Source organism: Podarcis vaucheri (genome assembly GCF_965113315.1).
Source record: "Podarcis vaucheri genome assembly, chromosome: 11".
Taxonomy (NCBI): Eukaryota; Metazoa; Chordata; class Lepidosauria; order Squamata; family Lacertidae; genus Podarcis; species Podarcis vaucheri.
This window is the reverse complement of record NC_138749.1, coordinates 65,279,584-65,298,279: the sequence shown is the minus strand read 5'-3', so window position 1 is coordinate 65,298,279 and position 18,696 is coordinate 65,279,584. Positions and strand designations below refer to the sequence as shown.

Sequence of the window (18,696 nt, the reverse complement as noted above, 5' to 3'; positions counted from 1 at the left end):
AGTCTTGGTGCTCATTGCAGCTAAAATGGAAGACTGTTCTCTTTGCCCCACATTGGGCAAAAGGTTTCCTGCACTGCAAGGGATTGGACTAAATGACCCTCATGGCCCATTCCAGCTCTACAATGCTATGATTCTATGAATACTCCTTTAATTGTGTTTTAAAAAGTGATTTTGTGTTTGAATGTAACACAAGCTCTGGGAACTTCTCAGCTAAAATAGCCTAAAATAAACAAATAATGCAACTTATTTATTTATTTTATATTAACACATTTATATTCTGCTTAATATTTTAGAAATATTAAACCAGGGATTTGTGAAACCAGCACAAATGGGACACTCCACATGCAGGTGTAGCTCAGAATACTTGAGGGAACGTTTATATTTCTGACTGAAAGTTCAAATGTTAACTTATTCCATCTCTCTAGCCAAAAGAGAAAAAGAAGGGACACAAATGGTCAGATCAAACTGCTGAAGATTCAGAACAGAAAAGGCTAAATTAGTTGCCACTCTCTGAGGATCCCACAATGTCTTCAGGTCAGCTTTTTACAGCTAACAGATGCCTGGATTTTGATCTTCCTTGAAGGACTGCTTCAGATGTTTTCGTGTTCTTACGGCTTCTTCTTTCTCAGCTTCCATTTACATAAATTCATTATTTAGCTCTCCTCCTGCTGCTTTTCTCTCTTCTCTGGACAATCTTGATATCTCCTGTCCCTCTGAAATCAGATTCACCTCCTTGTAACAATCTTCTGACACACTGTGTCTCTGACTGACCAACCTTCTGGCCTCATTTCACTCAGAACAACCCTACCCTCAGTCTCCTAAAGTATCTCTTGTCACCTCTGTTGTTTGGGCCACAATATAATTACTTGAGAAAAAATTATCTAAGGGTTTTATTTTCAAATTCTCCACAAGTGCTATAGGCCATTCTGCTTGCTGGTTTCTCACAGGCATCCGGATAGCCACTGTGAGAACAGGATCATAGAATTGTAGAGTTGCAAACTACTTTTAATGCTTGAAATTCTTGCTAAGCACATTGGTATACTTATTCTGGAGTGCTGCTATTTGACATGTTTAGTTTTGCAAATTTAGCTCTGGCTGTCACTGGTGAATAGCTTCTGGAGACAAAGCTGAGCCCAGCTGTTGCTTTATGCTGATGAATTTATAGATACAAATCTAGATCCATTGGCCAGTAATAATAGTAATAATAATGTTGTTGTTTAGTTGTTTAGTCATGTCTGACTCTTCGTGACCCCATGGACCAGAGCACGCCAGGCACTCCTGTCTTCCACTGCCTCCCGCAGTTTGGTCAAACTCATGCTGGTAGCTTCGAGAACACTGTCCCACCATCTCGCCCTCTGTCGTCCCCTTCTCCTTGTGCCCTCCATCTTTCCCAACATCAGGGTCTTTTCCAGGGAGTCTTCTCTTCTCGTGAGGTGGCCAAAGTATTGGAGTGTCAGCTTCAGGATCTGTCCTTCCAGTGAGCACTCAGGGCTAATTTCCTTCAGAATGGAGAGGTTGGATCTTCTTGCAGTCCATGGGACTCTCAAGAGTCTCCTCCAGCACCACAATTCAAAAGCATCCATTCTTTGGCGATCAGCCTTCTTGATGGTCCAGCTCTCACTTCCATACATCACTACTGGGAAAACCATGGCTTTAACTATACGGACCTTTGTTGGCAAGGTGATATCTCTGCTTTTTAAGATGCTGTCTAGGGTTGTCATTGCTTTCCTCCCAAGAAGCAGGCGTCTTTTAATTTTGTGACTGCTGTCACAAAAATAGTAGTAATAATAATAATAATAATGCCCTTAATTCTCAGCTCATTTGTAAGCTCCTTATGCAGCCACACTGGTTTCCTGAGATGCCTCACACTTTTCTTTCATGTTGGAATTGTCTGCATTTGGGCCTTCAGTATTTCTCCTTTAAGAAACTCCCATCCATCTTGGACTTCCTTCTCTTTGAGTATTTCTGACCATGGGATCTCACCTAGTAGCTCCTTAAGCTTTTTGAAATTGGCCTTCTTAAAGTCCAGAGTGTTTGCTTTCCCTTGCCTCTGTATCATGAAACCTAGGAGGGCATGATTATTTCCTCTGAAGTTTCTGAGTACCATATTTTTCGCTATATTGGACACAGTTTTTCCCCTCCAAATATTGAGGGGAAATGTGTGTGCATCCTATGGAGCGAATGCAGGCTTGTGCCATAGTCGCGCGCAACCCTCTTTTGGCTAAAGAGGAAGCCAAAACAGCCAGCGCGATCCATCCCGCTGGCTGCCTTGGCTTGTGCCATAGCCGCGCACAACCCCTCCGACAGGGAGAGGCTGCACGGGGCTATGGCTTCTTTAGCTCCACGCAGCCTCTCTCGGCAGGGAGAGGTTGCGTGGGGCTAAAGGTAAAGGTAAAGGTACCCCTGACGATTAGGTCCAGTCGTGACCGGGGTTGCGGCGCTCATCTCGCTTTATTGGCCGAGGGAGCCGGCATACAGCTTCCGGGTCATGTGGCCAGCATGACTAAGCCGCTTCTGGTGGAAGAGAGCAAACACAGAAACGCCGTTTACCTTCCCGCTGGAGTGGTACCTGTTTATCTACTTGCACTTTGACGTGCTTTCGAACTGCTAGGTTGGCAGGAGCAGGGACCGAGCAACGGGAGCTCACCCCGTCGCAAGGATTTGAACTGCTGACCTTCTGATCGGCAAGCCCTAGGCTCTGTGGTTTAACCCACAGTGCCACCTGCGTCCCCTGCGTGGGGCTAAAGAGGAAGCCAAAGCAGCGAGCAGAATCCATCCCGCTTGCTGCCTTGGCTTGTGCCATAGCTGCCCGCAACCCTTCCGGCAGGGAGAGGTTGTGCGCAGCCTGTACGCTGCTCTTTGGGGCTGGGGGGTGGGAAAATATTTTTTTAATTGATTTCTCCGTCTGAAAACTAGGTGCGCCCTATGGTGCGAAAAATACGGTACTTCCACTTTGGTGATCAGTTCTTCCCTGATGATCTCCTTGTTGCTTTTTCCACCTTCTGGAAAATGAAATTGTCAGCAAGGCAATGGATTCAAATTCCACTTTGAATTTGAATTCAGGCTGTCAGATTAAAAGGAGAACAGTGTCAGATGAAAAGGAAGGGCAAGTCTTTTTAACTCCTGTGCCAAGACATCCATTGATCCTGACATTTAGCTCCTGGTAAGGCTGTACTCCTCTTTGGCTTTTGAAGACTGTGGAAGCACACCAACCCATTTAAGACAGCTCCTCCATTATATTTGGCCGTCCCTATCTTTTCCATCAGTTATCTGAGAATGGCAAGCAGGAGTTAAGAGAATCAGAGAAATTGTACTAAAGAATTTCCAGCAGGGATGGCCCCGTTGGAGTCTAATTACAATGTTGTGTTCTTGGGAGTCTTGATCATAGTACTTTTTAAACATTATTTGTGGGACAATTTTAATATAAACAATGGGATTTACCTCTGGCTAATTAGCATAGTGTGCCCATCAAAGGGGCATTTTTCCATCTCCGCCGTGCTATACTGTTGGTCCCTCTCTCACCCTGATCTTGCCACTGTGATCCATAGACAGTCACCCCAAGGCTTGATTATTGTAATTCACTCTACGTGGGGCTGCCTTTGAAGCTGACCCAGAAACTCCAGCGGGCGCAGAATGCCGCGGTGAGGCTCCTTATGGGGTCCCCGCCACGGGATCACATTCATCCAGTGCTATACCAGCTGCACTGGCTCCCGGTGGAGTACAGGATCAGGTTTAAGGTGCTGGTTTTAACCTTTAAAGCCCTACACGGCCTAGGATCCAAGTACCTACGGGACCGCCTCTCCTGGTATGCCCCACGGAGGACCTTACAGTCTGCAAATAATAACATCTTGGAGGTCCTGGGCCTCAAGGAGATTAGACTGGCCTTGACCAGGGCCTAGGCCTTTTTGGCCGTGGCCACGGCCTGGTGGAATGCTCTCCCACAACAGACCAGGGCCCTGCGGGACTTCACATCTTTCCGCAGGGTCTGCAAGATGGAGCTATTCTGCCAGGCCTTTGGTTGGGGTTCAGTCAGACTCCCCTTTCCCCCATAAGAACTTGTATGAAAGTGACCTTCCAACTTTTTGTCACAGGCTAATATAAGATCAGTATAAACAGTTGGGTCTGGTGAGCATTTAAGGTCCCCAACCCTAATCTGCGGGTTGCCATCTGATTAGATTTTACTCTGATTCTGATTTGATTCTAGGATGCATTTTAATTTTTTGTTTGATTTTATCTTGATGTGTTATATAATTGATGTTAGCCACTCAGAGCCCAATTTTGGCCGGGGAGGGCGGGGTATAAATAATAATAATAATGTTATGTACTGAAGTTCTCACCCTGGGCCAGCAGGGGGATAGTGTAGATAGTTTTCACTCAGGTCCACGTCAGTTATTTTAGGCGGGAAACCCTGGGTTGTTGTTGCTACAATGTTGACAGCCGGCTGCCTATAAAAGCAGGCCGGCTGAGCTGTTTGCTGATCAGTTCTGTTCCAGATTACAAAATAAAGAGCTGCTTTGGAGAAATCGCTGTGTCGTCTGCTATGTTCGCCCACAACTTAACAAATAATAATAAAAATAAAAATAAAATAACAATAATATAATTGTTATAATTATGATTTCTTGCACAGAAAGCAATTACTCAGCTCTTGTGGTGTTGGTTTTTCCTACCATGATAACCAACAATGAATTTCCTGGATAACATGCATCATTTGATGGCTTCCTCTTTACTCTTTCTGCATTGCCCCCCCCCACATGTAGGAGGTGGTTTTCACTGGCATGTGAACTTTTAAGGATAGTTCTGGTGTTTTTGTTGTATCTGGCGATTGTCTAATTGTTTTCTTAGACTCACATAATTAACTGTGGAGTTCTATTCTTATCAGCATATATTATATTGGCTCATAATAGCATATCCTAATAAACAAAAGCAGAATGAGAAAACTACAATACCTTTTTTATTCTAATTTATTTTAGTGTAAGTATTGTAAACTGCTATATAACCAAGTCGTGGTGGTGGCTTACAACAGTGCTGATTCAACAGCAACTAGGGCTGATTCCTTTTGATACTATGACATTTAAAACGGGCTTTCTCGGTGATAGTGCCCCGAATGGCCCCCCTTGGGAAGTTCAGCTGGTGCTTGTGCTGTTATCCTTTTGTCAGCTGCTTGAATATAAGCCACACCTTTAAAATTGAAGGGGGGGAGGGAACCCCCCCCCCAAAATCTGAATATAAGCTGCTCCATTCCTCTCTATTCCTGGCTGCATACGTGGGGGGGGGGGCGAGCTGTGTTGCCGGCGGCCTTTCCCCTTTCTCGCTCTCTCCCTTCCTGGCCTTGGGGGAGAGGACGGGGGGACTGCGCAAGGGGCACTCTCCTGGCACTGTTTGTCCCGCGCTCCTGGTTGCATACCATAAGGTCTCGAATATAAGCTGCACTTTAACTTTTCATGGTTGGAATTGGGGGGGAAAGTGAGGCTTATATTCAGGCTAATAAAGTAATTACCGTACTTTTCTGTGTATAACACGCCCCCTATTTTGGGGAACTGCAATTTCAGAAAGTGGCCCAAAGTTGTTGAGCTTTTTTTAATTTTTTGGGCATTCCTCAGCAGCCCTTGCCACAGCCACCACAGCCACCAATCACACTACAAATTGCCAGCTCGCAGCTGCAACCAATCACCCCTACCCACTACCCGTGTAGAAGACGCCCCCACTTTTTAAACCTTCTTTTTGAGTAAAAGAACCTAGTCTTATACATGGAAAAGTGCGGTATTTCCCCAGACTTTTAAGTATTGTGATTTTATAGAACCATCTATAGCATTTTATGGTTTTATGCATTTTAATTGAATCGAGTATTGGTTCTGCTTCTCGCATGCTTTTATGTTTGTTTGTTTGTTTTCCCATAATACATTTGTACACCACCATGGGATCAATGATGATGAAAAGTGGGATAAAATGTTTCTAAATAAATAAACTATAACTAAAACTAGGAGATTCCCAGTAGCATCAAAGTCCTTTCTTGTAATCTGCCTATTTTGATGGCAGTAATAGTTGATGCAAAACCAAAAGTTGGAAGCTGAGCAATGAGTGCTGGATGTTGGACCACGTTTATTTCAGAACCAGGTCACAAAGGTAGAAAAATTATCTAGGTTGCTTTGTGAAGTAAGTGCATGATGGACTTGATACAGCACATTGAAAGTATTCCTGCTGTTGCTAGCCAGATGCTTGGGAACAATACTGTGTTTACAGATATGAAATGATGATGATGAATATGCTTTTCCCTTCCCAGAACTTGTAATGTTCACATAAATGACCTTTTGGTTTAAAGTCATAGGGTTTTAATTAGCAACTAATCTGATCAAGTCGATGAAATAAATTTGACTTGATTAATCATTTGGTTTTTAATAGATTAATCCATTATTTTTTTAAAATACTTTCATAGCACCAAGTCATCAGCACATGTGCCTAGAAAGATTCCCTATTAGGTATACTTATTCCCTCTACCAGAGCAGCACCTTCCCCTTCCTCCGCAAATTTGTCAATAAGCCAAGATAGAAACTGAGCTGCTCTGCTGAACCCCAGCTGCCTTCTGTCCACCTCATTGATCAAATGGCTAAAGTAATAACTGTCCTGAGTGGAAGCGGCAATTTTAAAACATTCACCTTCCAGAGGCCCACAGATGAGGAGAGATGAATTAGCTGAGACCTCCCGCCAAGAAGATAAGCAATGGCAACCAGAGCAGCTGCCCTGTGATGGCCTGGGAATCTGATTCAGAGGCTGAACCTGAGGAGTCCCAGCCTGCACAGGAGTCCCCGTCTCCAGGGCTGGCTAAGCCGGGGCAGGGGCTTGAATCTGAAGGGCCTGCACCTGTGCCAGGTCCTCAGGAGCAAACACTAGATGCATCCACTCTGGCTCCGGAGGTGATCAAGGACCCATTGCCTGCAGGTGCGCCTCTCCCAGCCCCGTCAGGGGAAGGTGAGGTTGCCTCTGGGTCCGGTCACCCTCCAGCCTCTCCTGAGCTGCAGAGGCTCAGGGCCGAGAGGCGGAGGGAACTAAGTTCTCACAGGAGGAGTGCTCGCCTCCAGGCCAGGAGAGGCGAGTCACCTGTGGACCAGGGCTGCCCTATGCCTCAGAGGAGATAAAGGCCAGTCAGCCCAGTCCCAGGTTGCGGGAGCAACATCGTTCCTGCCAGCACTCTGCCAGCACTCTGACCTGCTCTCCCTGAGTTCCTGACCACGCCCGGCCCCTTGCCTTGGACCCTGCTTCGCCCTCAACTGACAGCCTCCAGACGCTTGACCCAAGACCGGACTCAGAACACGCCACACGGTGACCCCCCCCGGGACCAGCACATGCCCAATCTGGCATGTAAAGTGGTACATGCATAGTCTGAGAAGTCCTGAGTCCCAGAATAAAACAAGAAATAATAATGCATTTGTTGTTGTTGGCATCTGCCTGTCTCAAGAGACAATGGAGTGAAGTCAAACCTTTGTGTTAGCAGCACCCAAGTGACCTCCCCAGGACCCAGGCCTGGGCAGCGTGTCTGGAGCTCCTGGGTTGCCCAGATGCCAAGACCCTCCTCGCGCAGCCTGGCAAGAGGCTTGGTCCAAAGGAAAGCAGAGCAATACATTTGGCGCCACCTTAGCTGCAGGAGTTGCCAGAAAGAGGCATACAAGGTGCCATCCAACTGTCTTAGGGACCCCACTCAAGATTTGTGTAGGATTTACTCCTTGGCCTTTTCCACTCCCAAAAATATCCCCCAAGGCAGTGGGGGTGGGGATCAGAGTTGTCCTTCTCAATGATGGGCTGTTTTCCCAGGTTGATGAGCCCCATCTACCACTCACTTCTCTCTACAACATGTGTAGAAACTGCCTTATCGACCATTGGATGTACTATTTAATCATATTAAAAATATTAATCTTTCTGTAGGGCAATTTGAAAGTGATGCCCATGTAGTTATTCTAATATGTGCACTATCCCTAAATGAGCCATTGAATTCCATCAATAGTATATGACTTTTATTACAGACTGCTTTCCTTGTATTGAAAGAAAATATTGTGGGTGGGTGGGGAACCACCAGTATTCTTAATGGTTCCATGTCAGGGGGAGTCCTAGTTTAAAATCTTTGCTAGCTTTAGTAGGTTTGTCATATCCCTGGTCCATCCTCAGTTCCCACCTAGGGGGCCCAATCTGGATGAGTTAAATGGTTAAAAGTCCCTCTATATCCCCAAGTTCTGATTCAGAATTTTGATTCAAATCCAGCCCTTAGCACTGGGAGTTTGTAAAAGCACCTCGAAGACAATGTGTCTAATGCCACATGGACTTGGGCCCTTATTTTTGCCTCCACAAGGTTATAATGGAGATGAATAGCATCTGGGTTAGTAAGCATTCTGTACATTTAAAGTGCTGTGTTAATTATAAAATGGTAGAAATGTTCTTTGTGATTATGTGAAAATTATGGTTACATGAAGTTTTCACTTAAACTGGTACACTTTAATATAAACCAGCTTAGTCTTATTTATTTGAATGCACTTAGGTTAGTTATATGATTTATTTTAAGTTATGTGGATTACAAATAACACATGTCAGGTCATAGTAATGTTAATGGGAGTTTAGGAATTTGTTCCCATATATATTTTGCAGGTTCATTATTTTTCATAAGAGTATATTTATGCAATTGAATGGAAACATCAGAGTATTTTTTTAAAATCAGTAACAGATTGTTCCCTAAATATAGCTACTTTAGTGCTTATTTTAAACTAAGTGTTAAGTCAGGATTGTTATGATTCTAACTTCTATTTTAAAAAGGGCTTTTCACTACAGCTGTCTTATATGGTCATGAAGGCAGGAAGAGGTCTTAGTGCATGGTGGTAAAAATAACAGAAAATGAAGCACCATTGTCAAAACTTTCTTTTATTGCTATCCCCTTATTTATGTTTTTACACATCATCTGCTTTGGAGAATGAACAGAATGTCTAATGCTGTGGTCTTCAAACATGTTGCCTCCCATAAACCTTGTCCGTATCAATTCATGTGCCTCTGAATATCTGCCAAGGCATCCAGGGTACCCTGGACCACAGTTTCAAAACCAATGGGCAGATGCATTAAAAAAAGACTCAGAAACTGTACATGTCAGCAGAAGGCCTGCAGAAGGACTTCCGTTTGTACAATGGGGCTCCTCCCTCCCTCCCTGCATGCCCCCCCATTAGCTCTTGAGTGGTCTAGTGGAACCCCCTAAATAGTGTCCAGGGCCATTGTTCCGTATGGGAAACAGAAAAGCTAGTCCTGACACAATGATTGAAAGAGATGATGTTGAAATCCTCCTAAATAACATCTGCAAAGAAACAAAACACCACAAAACGAAACAAAAAGCCGGGTAGGATAATACACAATACCCTGACATGTGATTGGATGACAATTGCATCCTCTGCACACGCTATAAAAAATGGGGAAAAAAATTATCCAGTAGCACCTTATAGACCAACTAAGGTTGTTCTGGTATAAGCTTTCGTGTGCATGCACACTTCTTCAGATACAGATACAGATAAAAAAACTTGTGTACAAATAAACAAGATATAGCTTAAGTCAATCCTATTAGATATTAGAAATACAAGGTATTGTGTGGTCAAACTAGGTTTGACTCCAAGTAGACCCACTGAAAATTAATGAACATGACTGTTAGTTCCACTAATTTCAATAGGTCTACTCTGAGTAAGATTTACTTGAATTTCACCCATTACTTATAGATGGTAGAAGTTCTATTCAAAGAAGATACCAGCTGTAAAGGTAAAGGGACCCCTGACAGTTAAGTCCAGTTGGGTTGTGGTGCTCTGGGGTTGTGGTGCTCATCTCGCTTTACAGGCCGAGGGAGCCGGCATTTGTCTGCTCTGCAGACAGTTTTTCCAGGTCATGTGGCCAGCATGACTAAGCCACTTCTGGCGCAACAGAACACCAACACCAGAGCAGCGCACGGAAACACCGTTTACCTTCCTGCTGGAGCAGTACCTATTAATCTATGTTCTAATTCCTCACCCACAATTCAGCTGCTGCTGAAAGGATATTTTATTTTTTCCTTTATTCAATAAGCAGAAAAATACTGTCATCTTCCACAAAGTAGATAGAGGATACTACTTTAATGCATTAAATGGACTTATTAAGTGCTAGTAAGTTTCTCACTGGGCCAAGATACAGTAGTTTGAGCATGTAATGCCAATCCTGGCCTGACTTCACTGGCTGCCAATTAGTTTCTGAGCCCACTTCAAAGGCCTTTAAAGCCTTCAATGGCTCAGGACTGCAGTACCTCAAGGATGCCTCTCCCCATGTGAACCCACCCGGACCCTGCAATCATCCAAGGCCCTTCTTCATGTGCCTCCTCTGCAAAAGGTCTGGAGGACAGCAACGTGAGAAGGGGCCATTTCTGCGGTGTCCCCCCTTGTGGAATGCTCTCCCTAGGGAGACTCACCTCGCCTTTGGTACAGATCCAGGTGCCAGGCTTTTGGCTAATGAAGCAATCTATGGCCTTTATACTGGGCAGGAAGTATTGTTTTGTTTGTTATATATTTTTGTGTTTTTATATTGTAAACTGCCCTGTGATCGATGATCGAAGGGCACTATATAAATTTAATAAATAGGGGGAAATCACATTAATTGCATCTTTAGTGAATCTAACTGAATGACTGGGGGAAAAGTTTAGTAGTAGTCTAGTTAAAACTTTTTAAAATAATTGACAACTTATTCTTGGCTGCATCCAGTAATTTAAGTACACTTAAATACACTTAAACCAGTACATCTTATTTTAGCCTGCGACAAGTGTTTATTATAAGCAGAGTGTTCAAATGCATAAAGTCATGGTGCATAATTGTATGCAGAACTGGCAAACTAGATGGCATATGAAAATGTGTGGCAGCTGATTCTCATGCCACATTTTCCATCTACAGTGATCACAAGAGTGCTGTAGTTGTCTTTGTGTTTGAGTACTTGTGATGAAAAGGGCTCCTGTGGCTGAGAGGAGAAATGGGCAGCTGCTTGCATATAAAGAAATCAGATTGGTGAGAGAACCCTATTAATTTCATAGCTGGTTTCAGCAACAAACCTTTCTCCCAACCCTCCGTCCATCCCTCCGCTTTTTAATATGTTAGCGGCAATGCTTTTGGCTTAAGAATACAGCTTCTCCTTTCAGACAGCAAGAAAACTGGAGCATGTCTGTGGTTATAGTTCCAACTGTCTACACCAGTAGGAGTTTGCAAGCAATCTCAGTTTTTCCCAAATGATTTGTACTCTTTTTTATAACCACCAATAAATTAAAAACAGAGTTCCATTTCCACCCCTTATATTGTTCATTGAACTCTAGTTTTCTGACTTTATTTTCTTTAATCAAAATCCATCACGGTGCTGATAAAATATGTTTCACCATACCCAAGAATTTTGCTTTTGTTATTGTTATAAGTTTTGTTGTATGGTATGATTTGGTAATGAGATTCATTTTGTTGAATCTTTTTTGTTAGCATCCAAATCTTTATGATGTTCCATGAAAACTTGAGTATTGGATTTTGAAAACACCAAGGTTAGCTTTTTTAAAAAAAAAAGGGGGGGGAGAATGTGTGCCATACATCTTCTATTGTGTGTGCGCCTTTTTAAAAAGCAACAGCAGTATGACCTAATAGCTTTGAAATAGCTGCTTTGTCCATATTGCATTGAGCTCATTGAAGCAACCTTCAAGGTATTAATTACAAAGCTGGCTCATTTTACTTAACCATTGTTTGTTGAAAACAATAGTTACCCCATTTATGCATACTGAATAATCATTAGATCAGAATTCAAAATGACATTAAAAGATTAGAGAACTGGGCCCAAGCTAACAAAATGAATTTCAATAGGGACAAATGTGAAGGTTCTGCACTTAGGCAGGAAGAACCAGATGCACAAGTATAAGATGGGGTACAGCTGGCTCACTAGAAGTACACGTGAAAAGGATCTAGGGGTCGGTGGACCACAAGCTTTTCATGAGTCAACAATGTGATGCAGCAGCAGAAAAAGCTAATGCTATTCTAGGCTGCATCAACAGAAGTCTAGCATCCAGATTAAAGGAAATAATAGTCCCACTTTATTCTGCGTTAGTCAGACCACACCTGGAATACTGTGTCCAGTTCTGGGCACCGCAATTTAAGAAGAATGTTGAGAAGCTGAAACGTGTGCAGAGGAGGGCGACCAAGATGGTTAAGAGTATGAAAATCAAGCCTAATAAGAAATGGTGGAAGAAGTTGGGTATGCTTAGCCTGGAAAAGAGGAGACTGAGAGGAGACATGATAGGCCTCTTCCACTATCTCAAAGGCTATCACATGGAAGATGGAACAAGCTTGTTTGCTCCTGCTCTGGAGCGTAGCATTCGAGTCATTGGCTTCAAGTTACAAGAAATGAGATTCTGACTAAACACCAGCAACAATTTTCTGAGAGTAAGAGCTGTTTGACAGAGAAACGAACTCCCTCAAGGGGTTGCAAACTCTCCTTCCTTGGAGGTTTTTAAGCAGAGGGTGGATGGCTAGCTGTCATGGATCCTTTGGGTTTCTTCCAACTCTGCAATTCTATGATCGACTTATGGAGACTTGCTTATAGTTCAGTATTTTTTGCAAACACAGCCATTAAGTTTCATCACATTGAGAATGCATCATGTAGGGAAAGTTTTTGGGAAAAATTGCTAACAACATAATAAAATTGTAAGGTGGCTGTCAGGTTGCAGTTCCCATGGCCACCAAGAGGCAGCCATGGCAACTCTAGTGTGATGACAGCCCAGCAGTCAGGTGAGCAAGCGGTCTGGGTGGCAGGAGGCCAAGGCGAGCTGTTTGAAGTAGAGGGGGAGGTGCTCAAAGAGCAGATTGGCAAAGCACTGCCCCCATCACCATTGATCATGGTTGCAGTGGTGTTTAAAGGAGACCAGGATGAGTTTCAGAAAGCAGCGTCATGAGCTGGCAGGACAGTGGGGAGGAGGAAGAGGATCCTGGCGTGACTGGGACACACCAGAACAAGCTGGGGATGGATAAGGAGAGGTTGCAGGCAGGAGTATTTGTGGTATCAGAAGGCAAAAGTACATAAAAGCTTCCACAATCACATAATAAGAAATGCAGTTTTTAAAGTCTTGGAGAAATAAAAGGATTTGTTAGAACAAAAAACACCATGGTGGCTTTCCCCACTGGAAGCAATTATCTGTGAAAAAATTAAATAAGAAATGTAATTGGGCAACATATACAGTGGTACCTCGGGTTAAGAACTTAATTTGTTCCGGAGATCTGTTCTTAACCTGAAACTGTTCTTAACCTGAAGCACCACTTTAGCTAGTGGGGCCTCCTGCTGTCGCCGCGCCACCAGAGCACGATTTCTCTTCTCATCCTGAAGCAAAGTTCTCAACCCAAGGTACTATTTCTGGGTTAGCGGAGTCTGTAGCCTGAAGCGTCTGTAACCCAAGGTACCACTGTAGAGAGACCTGTTAACGGAGACAGATTACCAATTAAAATTGAAGGATTTTCAAGAAGTAAAAGGAAAGTTTACAGATTGGTTACAATATTTCCAGTTAAATTAAATATTTAAAAGTGATAAAAAGAAATGATTTACTTATGAAATTTCAAATTTTCAGAGAGAAATAATTGAAAGTGGTACTAAATTACTATTAAAAATGTATAACTTGCTGTTAGAATGGGAAGCTAAGGATGAAGAGGTCAAGTGTGTTATGATAAAGTGGGCAAAAGATGTAGGACATAATATTCAGATAACAGATTGGGAAAGACTGTGGAAGAATGATCTAAAATTTATGGCCTGTATCTTAAAGAGAATTATATGAAAATGATCTATAGGTGGTATTTAACACCGGTTCAATTGGCAAAAATGTATAAAACAAGAGAAAATAAGTGTTGGAAATGTAAAGAAATAGAAGGTATGTTTCATCATGTGTGGTGGCAATGTAAAGTTATTAAAAGTACTGGGAAATAATATATAATGAATTGAAAAAAATGTTAAGAATAACCTTTGTTAAAAAACCAGAAGCTTTTTTATTACAGGAATGGTTCTACCTAAAGAATATAAGAATTTGCTTATGTATGCAACAATGGCCGCCTAGAAATTGCTAGCCCAACATTTGAAAGAAGACGAAGTCTCCACTAAGGAAGACTGGCAAATTAAGTTAATGGAGTACAGTGGTACCCCGCAAGACGAACGCCTCGCAAGACGAAAAACTCGCAAAACGAAAGGTTTTTTCGTTTTCGAGTTGCCTCGCAAGACGAATTTCCCTATGGGCTTGCTTCGCAAAACGAAGCTTGCCCCGAGGACAGCGGGTCTTCTCTTTTGAAGCAAGGGGCGGCGGGGAGAAGCGATCTTCTCCCTGCAGCCCCAGGTCCGGGGACAGCGGGAAGCGCTTCCCGCTGCCCCGACCTCTTTTGAAGCAAGGGGCTGTGGGGAGATCGCGATCTCCCCGCAGCCCCTTGCTTCAAAAGAGGTCCGGGGGCAGCGGGAAGCACAGCGCTTCTTCCCCGCTGCCCCCGGACCTCTTTTGAAGCAAGGGGCTGCAGGGAGAAGCGATCTCCCCGCAGCCCCTTGCTTCAAAAGAGGTCCGGGGGCAGCGGGAAGCACAGCGCTTCTTCCCCGCTGCCGCCGGACCTCTTTTGAAGCAAGGGGCTGTGGGGAGATCGCTTCTCCCGGTGCTGTGAAGCCGGGCGGGGGGGCGGGAACACCTGCCCCAGCCGCCAGGCTCCGGAGCGCTGCTGCGAAGCCGGGCGGGGGGGGGCGGGAACACCTGCCCCAGCCGCCAGGCTTCGGAGCGCTGCTGCGAAGCCGGGCGGGGGGGCGGGAACACCTGCCCCAGCCACCCCGCTTCGGAGCGCTGCTGCGAAGCCGGGCGGGGGGGCGGGAACACCTGCCCCAGCCACCCCGCTTCGGAGCGCTGCTGCGAAGCCGGGCGGGGGGGGGCGGGAACACCTGCCCCAGCCACCCCGCTTCGGAACGCTGCTCTGAAGCGGGGCGGGGGGGGGCGGGAACACCTTCTGAAGGCGGGCGGGGGGCGAAAGTCTTTGTCCCCCCTGCCTGCCTTCCCAGGGGCTTTTAAATCGTCCCGGACAACGGAGAAGTCCTCTGCTGTCCCGGGGTTTTTTAAAATGCTGGGGGTGGGAAGAAAAGCCCTTGTCCCCCCCCCCCAGCCTTCAGAAGAGGTCCGGGGACAGACTGTCTCCGGACCTGGTCTGAAGGCGGTTTCCCTAGGAACGCATTAATTGATTTTCAATGCATTCCTATGGGAAACCGTGCATCGCAAGACGAAAAACTCGCAAGACAAAGAGACTTGCGGAACGAATTAATTTCGTCTTGCGAGGCACCACTGTATGCTGTAATGGCTAAATTAACTGGGAAACTTAGAAATCAAGATGATAACAAATATTTTAAAAATGGGAAATGTTTATTGTATATTTACAAAAGCAGTGTATGCAAGTAAATTCTTTAGCAGGATTTTTAAAAAAACACTTGTCATATTATAGACAATGTACAAAAATTGGAAGTATTCAGAGATAAAGATTTTATTGATATACGTGAATGAAAATATTATAAAGGAACCAAGGGAGGGGGTGGAGAAAATTCAGGGGATTCAAGTAATCCCATAGAGCGGATTCAATATGGATTGTATATATAGTTGTTTAAAATGTTTTATTTTATGCTTTTTTTCTTTCTAAAAAGTAATGTTTTTGTGAAAATTAGTAAGAATGTTATACAAAAAGAGAGCGAGAGAAGGAGAGGTTGGTGAAGAAAGTCCTGATGGGGCGAGGGAGGATGGTGATGGGATCCGGGTCAGGGCACAAGACCCACCCCAGCCGGACCAGAGCCAGGGGTGGTGCTCTTAGCTGAACAACATTCAGCAAATCCACTGTAACTCTGTGATGCACAATAATTACTTAGCTTTTGTAGCTCTTGTTGTGTATTGAGTCAAAGGATTTTATATCTGTATTATTATTGTCTGTATTTGCATTAGGGTAAAGTAACTGCCTTTTGGTTTCAAAGGGTACAGCTACTATTGGTGCATTTAAGCTGCTGTATTTGGATCCTCTGTCTTATTGGTTTCCTCCAAAAGGCAGGACTGTGATTGCCTGATATTGTTCCCTCCAAAATGTATCCTTTCTTGCTAGTTCCCTGTCCCTATAAATGTAGCTTTCCCCTCCTCAGACCTTAGTCTTGTATGCTTTAATAAAGAAGTGTTACTAGAGAACTGTCTCCAGCATATTATGTCAAGAGAGCTGAAATCACAAACCCCACGTCACAACAACTGGCGACGAGGATGGGATCCAGAATGCTGAGGAGCGGTTAAACGCAGCCCTGCCTCAGAGTCCGGATTGCAGCTAAGAACAAGACTCACTGGCCAGCTGAGAAGACGACCCTGCCCACAGGACAATGGAGAGTCCAACGGTATTGGAGCCCTTCCAGCCATCAGAGCCCCACACGTGGGAAGACTACGTCGAACGCTTCGAGTTCTTCGCAGAGGCTCAAGGGATCACCGATGCTAGCAAAAGAAGGGCCACATTCCTGAGCTACTGTGGGCCTGAGACCTTCAAGCTGGCCAAGGCATTGCTTGCTCCAGCAAAGCTAAGTGAGACATCTCTCAAAGATATTCTTGCCTGCCTAACAAACCACTTGGCGCCTACTGAGACCAAGATGGCTCGGCGGATGGAGTTTCATAAGAGGCAGCAGCATGCTGGGGAGCCTGTATCTGCATTTCTGGCTGAACTGCGGAAGCTCGCTCAGCACTGCGACTTCCAAAATCTGGAAGAGACTCTCCTGGATCGGTTTATCGGTGGTCTGAGCAGCAAGAAAGCCAGAAGACGCATCGTGGCTAAAGAAGAGGTTACCCTTGCTTCAGCCTTGAAGGAGGCCACTGCCACGGAGAATTATGAAAGAGAGGAGCTTGATGCCAGTCGCAAGGCCCCTAAGCCACAGATAGAAGTTGCGCATGCCATGGACGAGCTAGAGGCTACTCCGAGCCAGAGCCCAGTCCGTGGGGTCGAGTCAGTGCGTCAGGCCTGCACAGTGCACAAAGATCACCGAGGCAGGTGCCCAGGTTGTGGCGGAAACCATGAGCGGAAGAGTTGTCGTTTCTGGGATGCTATGTGCCGGACGTGCGGGAAGACAGGTCACATCGCCAGGGTCTGTAGATCGGCGGCGTTGGGAGCGACAGGAGCACCTAGACTGGAGCATCGCAGACCGGCCACAGCAACCCATTTTCTAAAGGACTGCCACTACATAACGGAGATCAACGGGAGGGTCGTGCAGTTCCCAGCGCAAGGCAAGGCACACGTAAAGGTGAAGATTGAGGGTCAGCAGTGCAACATGGAGGTGGACTCCGGATCTGGATTCACTATCGTGTCGGACCAGACCACGAGGACATTCTTCCCCAGGGGTAAGTTGCCCCCTCTGGAGTCCTTCCCGGCAACCTTGCAGTCATACTCAGCGGGCCGCATCCATGTTATGGGAATGTGTGCCGTGAGAGTTCAGTTCCGGGACAAACAGGCTGTACTCAAACTGGTGATTGCGAAGGGCAGTCGCCCCAGTCTCCTGGGCACTGACTGGTTCCCCGCCCTGGGACTGAGTATATCAGGGCTTAATTCAATCCAAACCTGAGATGAGCGAGGCATTATGCAAAGAATTTGCTGATCTCTTTAATGGAAAACTGGGTTGTTATAAAGGGCCTCCAGTTGACTTCGAGTTGGACCCTGGGGTGGCCCCAATCCGACTCAAACCAAGGCGAGTGCCATTTGCACTGCAACCCAAGATCGAAGCAGAGCTGGATAAATTGGTCAAGTTCTCTCACCCGTGGACTCTGCTAAGTGGGAGACTCCAATCGTCACGCCCCTTAAAGCAAATGGGGAAGTCAGGTTCTGTGCAGATTACAAATGCACTATCAATAAGGCACTCAGGGGAAACTCATACCCCATTCCAGTCGTATCACATCTGTTGGCTAAACTGGCTGGGGGCAAGGTGTTCGCCAAAATTGACCTGGCACAAGCTTACCAACAGCTGCCAGTAACCCCACAATCAGCGGAAGCACAGACTATGGTCACACATAAAGGGGCGTTCAGAGTTAACAGATTACAATTTGGAGTTTGTGTGGCCCCAGAGATTTTTCAAGGGCTCATGGAACGCCTGTTAAGAGGTCTGCCGGGGGTCTTGCCATTTTTTGATGACGTTTTGATTGCTGGAAAAGACCCACAGGAACTGGTTGCGCGTGTTCGTGCAGTGTTGCTCAAGTTCAAGGAGGTGGGGTTGCAACTGAAAAAGGAAAAATGCAGTTTTGGGGTGCCAACTGTGGATTTCTTGGGGTTTAAAATTGATGCATCAGGCATCCACCCCACAGATGCTAAGATTAAGGCCATCATCGAGGCACCACGACCACAGAACAAGACGGAGTTGCAGTCATTCCTGGGACTTATTAACTTTTATCATTCGTTCTTACCCCAGAAAGCTTCGGTAGATGAACCATTACATAGACTGTTGCAGAAAAAGAATGTGTGGCGATGGGGGCAGGGGCAGCAGAAGGCTTTTGACTCCTTGCGAGGAATGCTGAGTAGCAGGAGCGTCCTTGCTCATTATGACGAGTCAAAGCCTCTGGTCCTGGCATGTGATGCCTCTCAATACGGCCTGGGGGCGGTGCTAAGTCATAGGGAACCGGATGGGTCGGAAAAGCCCATC

General features: G+C 45.3%; 1 protein-coding gene across 3 annotated transcripts in view; it reads left to right on the top strand.

The window, feature by feature from the left end:
* Positions 1-18,696, top strand: part of MAMDC2 (MAM domain containing 2) — an 83,357-nt gene that overhangs the window by 5,364 nt on the left and 59,297 nt on the right. Inside the window, exon 1 of one of the 3 annotated variants that reach the window (XM_082241573.1) lies at positions 341-534. The exons of the other annotated variants lie outside the window; for them this stretch is intronic. Coding sequence (XP_082097699.1) covers positions 525-534 — 10 coding nt within the window. The 5' untranslated portion in view covers positions 341-524. Of the gene's footprint in view, positions 1-340; positions 535-18,696 lie in introns of those variants that run through there. 3 annotated transcript variants of the gene reach the window in all.